This window comes from Protomyctophum bolini (genome assembly GCF_963924005.1).
Source record: "Protomyctophum bolini genome assembly, chromosome: 6".
NCBI classification, from domain to species: Eukaryota; Metazoa; Chordata; class Actinopteri; order Myctophiformes; family Myctophidae; genus Protomyctophum; species Protomyctophum bolini.
Genome location: NC_137867.1, coordinates 49640084 through 49645083, shown reverse-complemented (window position 1 = coordinate 49645083; position 5000 = coordinate 49640084). Strand labels below are relative to the sequence as shown.

Genomic DNA, 5000 nt, shown 5'->3' with positions numbered 1-5000 from the left:
GTCCAGTTACCCTGGGTAAACATAGTACCTTTCCTTTCCTTAGTCCAGTTACCCTGGGTAAACATAGTACCTTTCCTTAGTCCAGTTACCCTGGGTAAACATGGTAAGAAATATTATATAATATTCAAAGATTTGCACCACATCAACTGCCGCGCTCATTAAAGAAATCGATAAAACGACGCATCGACTCAACTTTGACTTTACCGTCTGACAAGTGGACTGTAAGAAAAATCCTAACTCGTTAATGCCCTACGAGCTTGTATATCTGCTATTTTCCAATAGCTACAGTATGAGTTAAAACAGCAAAAGGACATAATGTCTTTGTTTCGGTGGTTGAAGGAATATAAATTATAATATTCACGTTCATTCAGGCCACAGAACCTGCATGTGTTGATTGATCATGTTGAGATTTCTGGGGACACGTCCGTAACTCCCTCAGGGGTTTCAGGACACATTTAAATGTTAAATGGAACGACACGTTCACTAAGATGAAGTCCTGCTCTTTTACCATCGCTGGATCCCTGTTTTCATTTGACACGCATGACGACGACAGCCTACACGACCTTTAAAAGGATCCCTGGCTAACAAGACAGACATGCCTTAAAACATTACGCTTGTGTGTGTGTGTGTGTGTGTGTGTGTGTGTGTGTGTGTGTGTGTGTGTGTGTGTGTGTGTGTGTGTGTGTGTGTGTGTGTGCGTGTGGTCTGTCAGCTCTGACCTGTATGACCCTCATGTTGAGGCCGGTCTCCTGGGTGTGTGTGTGTGTGTGTGTGTGTGTGTGCGTGTGTGTGTGTGTGTGTGTGCGTGGTCTGTCAGCTCTGACCTGTATGACCCTCATGTTGAGGCCGGTCTCCTGTGTGTGTGTGTGTGTGTGTGTGTGTGTGTGTGTGTGTGTGTGTGTGTGTGCGTGTGGTCTGTCAGCTCTGACCTGTATGACCCTCATGTTGAGGCCGGTCTCCTGGGTGTGTGTGTGTGTGTGTGTGTGTGTGTGTGTGTGTGTAGGTCTGTCAGCTCTGACCTGTATGACCCTCATGTTGAGGCCGGTCTCCTGGGTGTGTGTGTGTGTGTGTGTGTGTGTGTGTGTGTGTGTGTGTGTGTGTGTGTGTGTGTGTGTGTAGGTCTGTCAGCTCTGACCTGTATGACCCTCATGTTGAGGCCGGTCTCCTGGGTGTGTGTGTGTGTGTGTGTGTGTGTGTGTGTGCGTGTGCGTGGTCTGTCAGCTCTGACCTGTATGACCCTCATGTTGAGGCCGGTCTCCTGGGCCAGCTGCTCCCGGATGTGGCGCGTGGGTTTGGGCGTGGCCACGAAGGCGGCCTTGAGCGTCTCCAGCTGCTTGGCCTTGATGGTGGTCCGCGGCCCGCGGCGCTTCGTGCCGCCGTTGGCCTCCTCGTTCTCCGCGTTGTTCCCGTTCCCATCGTTCGCCCCCTCCTTGTCCGACGAGGCGTTGGAGTTCGCCTCGTCGGCGATCAGCGACGCCTTGATGACGTCATCGTCGTCCCTATGGTGGGCGGAGTCGGCGGGGTCGGGAGACAAGCTCCGGTCCGTGCACGACGACACTGTCCGGGTAACGGGCACGCGCACACGCACACACACACACACACACAGACACACACACATGCACGCACGCACACACACACACACGCACACAGACAGACACACACACACGCACACACACACACGCACGCACGCACACACACACACACACACACACACACACACACGCACACACACACACGCACACACACACACACATATATTTGCATATTTATTCATTCATCCATTTAGATTTTTGTTGTTAAAAACGTTCGCTCTGGTTTGAAAGAATATATATTCAAAGATTTGCGCCACATTTTCGCTATAAAAATAAATAAATAGCAGATCTACAAGCTCGTAGCGCGGCACCGAGTGCCGAAATTGCGTAAATTGCGTAAATTGCGGAAATGGAAATTGCGGAAATTGCGGAAATGGAAATTGCGGAAATGGTAATTGCGAAATTGCGGAATTTGCGGAATTTGTGGAAATTGCGGAAATGGTAATTGCGGAATTGCGGAAATTGCGGAAATGGCAATATATCGTACGTACATGGTCCAAAATGATGAGAAACGAGGATAACTTTTTTTTTCAAAATTTCAAAAAACATGGGCTATAACCCATCGTTTTTGTCATTTCGTCATTTTTTTCAAATCTTCAAAAATGATGAAAAACTGCGCGCTATAGTATGCCGTACGATATGGGCTATAGCCCACGGTCCAAAATGATGAGAAACGAGGATAACTTTTTATCGGGGGGGTGTCGATGGAACAACATATTTTCAGATTGGCGGCCGAATACGTACAGTTTCTGTGGTTTCACACACGACAATAAGAGTTGTCTGTTTACCCTAAATTGAGGTCGACTTCCTCTTAGCACTGTGTGCGCTCGTGCACGTGCGTGCGTACGTGCATCCGTGCGTCCGTCCGTGCGTGCGTCCGTGTGCGTGCGTGTGTGTGTGCATGTTTTTTCTTCTTCATGTATTCACATTCTTTACCTGAGTTCAGGTTGACTTCTTTGATGGCGCCGGAGCTCAGATAGTCTTCTTTGCAGACGAACTTGTTGTCGTCGATGACGTAGAGCTCCTCCCCCGTGCTCATCTGCTTGTGACACACCATGCAGGTGAAGCAGTTCAGGTGGAACACGGCACTGCGCGCCTTACGGACCAGGTCGTTGGGAGAGATGCCTTCCAGACAGCCCGCGCACTTGGTTCCGAACCGCCTGAAACACAGACCACTAAAGGTTATGCTGAAACACAGACCACTAAACGTTATGCTGAAACACAGACCGCTAAACGTTATGCTGAAACACAGACCACTAAACGTTATGCTGAAACACAGACCACTAAACGTTATGCTGAAACACAGACCACTAAACGTTATGCACACTTGGTTCTAAAACCGCCTGAAACACAGACCACTAAACGTTATGCTGAAACACAGACCACTAAACGTTATGCTGAAACACAGACCACTAAACGTTATGCTGAAACACAGACCACCAAACGTTCTGCTGAAACACAGACCACTAAACGTTATGCTGAAACACAGACCACTAAACGTTCTGCTGAAACACAGACCACTAAACGTTATGCTGAAACACAGACCACTAAACGTTATGCTGAAACACAGACCACTAAACGTTATGCTGAAACACAGACCACTAAACGTTATGCTGAAACACAGACCACTAAACGTTATGCTGAAACACAGACCACTAAACGTTATGCTGAAACACAGACCACTAAACGTTATGCTGAAACACAGACCACTAAACGTTCTGCTGAAACACAGACCACTAAACGTTATGCTGAAACACAGACCACTAAACGTTCTGCTGAAACACAGACCACTAAACGTTATGCTGAAACACAGACCACTAAACGTTATGCTGAAACACAGACCACTAAACGTTATGCTGAAACACAGACCACTAAACGTTATGCTGAAACACAGACCACTAAACGTTATGCTGAAACACAGACCACTAAACGTTATGCACACTTGGTTCCGAACCGCCTGGAACACAGACCACTAAACGTTATGCACACTTGGTTCCAAACCGCCTGAAACACAGACCACTAAACGTTATGCACACTTGGTTCCGAACCGCCTGGAACACAGACCACTAAACGTTATGCACACTTGGTTCCAAACCGCCTGAAACACAGACCACTAAACGTTATGCACACTTGGTTCCGAACCGCCTGGAACACAGACCACTAAACGTTATGCACACTTGGTTCCAAACCGCTTGAAACACAGACCACTAAACGTTCTGCCCTTAGGCCTCGTGGCCCTTAGGCCTTGCGGAAAAAGGAAAGGTACTATGTTTACCCTGCAGGGTAACTGGACTAAGGAAAGGAAAGGTACTATGTTTACCCAGGGTAACTGGACTAAGGAAAGGAAAGGTACTATGTTTACCCAGGGTAACTGGACTAAGGAAAGGAAAGGTACTATGTTTACCCAGGGTAACTGGACTAAGGAAAGGAAAGGTACTATGTTTACCCAGGGTAACTGGACTAAGGAAAGGAAAGGTACTATGTTTACCCAGGGTAACTGGACTAAGGAAAGGAAAGGTACTATGTTTACCCAGGGTAACTGGACTAAGGAAAGGAAAGGTACTATGTTTACCCAGGGTAACTGGACTAAGGAAAGGAAAGGTACTATGTTTACCCAGGGTAACTGGACTAAGGAAAGGAAAGGTACTATGTTTACCCAGGGTAACTGGACTAAGGAAAGGAAAGGTACTATGTTTACCCAGGGTAACTGGACTAAGGAAAGGAAAGGTACTATGTTTACCCAGGGTAACTGGACTAAGGAAAGGAAAGGTACTATGTTTACCCAGGGTAACTGGACTAAGGAAAGGATAGGTACTATGTTTACCCAGGGTAACTGGACTAAGCTCAAGAACTTGTTTACAGCCAGGCCCTGCTCATAGAACATTTCATGGTAGGGGTTCAATGCCTTGCTCAAAGGGCACTTCAGCGGTGGTAATTTTAACGTGCCGGTCCGGGGATACGAACTAGCGACCTTCCGATATCAAGACCGCTCCGCAAACCGTTCGGCCCTTAGGCCTCGTGGCCCTTAGGCCTCGTGGCCCTTAGGCCTCGTGGCTCGAGGCTCAGGTTCGGTAGAGACAGGTTTCAGTGTCGTATATGTCAACAATGTCACATGACTCACAGCGGAACGAGTTCCAGTTCATCACTTTGGAGGTTTTAATTGTGCGCCGACAGCGCAACGGGGGGGCGTTCCAGCCATGCACACACACACACACACACACACACACACACACACACACACACACACACACAGGCAGCAACGGGGGCGTTCTGAAGGCCTTCAAAACAAACGCTGATGAATTATGACGAGGAGGAGCTGAACGTCTTTGTTTACACACACACACGCGGGCGCGCACACGCACACACACGCACACGCGGGAGCATGCACGCACGCACACGCACGCACAC

General features: G+C 48.2%; 1 protein-coding gene across 1 annotated transcript in view; it reads right to left on the bottom strand.

The window, feature by feature from the left end:
* The window catches only part of LOC308317086 (LIM/homeobox protein Lhx5-like), a gene marked incomplete at both ends in the record, with an annotated part of 30120 nt that overhangs the window by 17266 nt on the left and 7854 nt on the right, over positions 1–5000 (bottom strand). Inside the window, 2 exon segments of the mRNA XM_080765877.1 lie at positions 1229–1557; positions 2529–2752. Of these exon segments, the coding sequence (XP_080622003.1) occupies positions 1229–1557; positions 2529–2752 (553 nt within the window).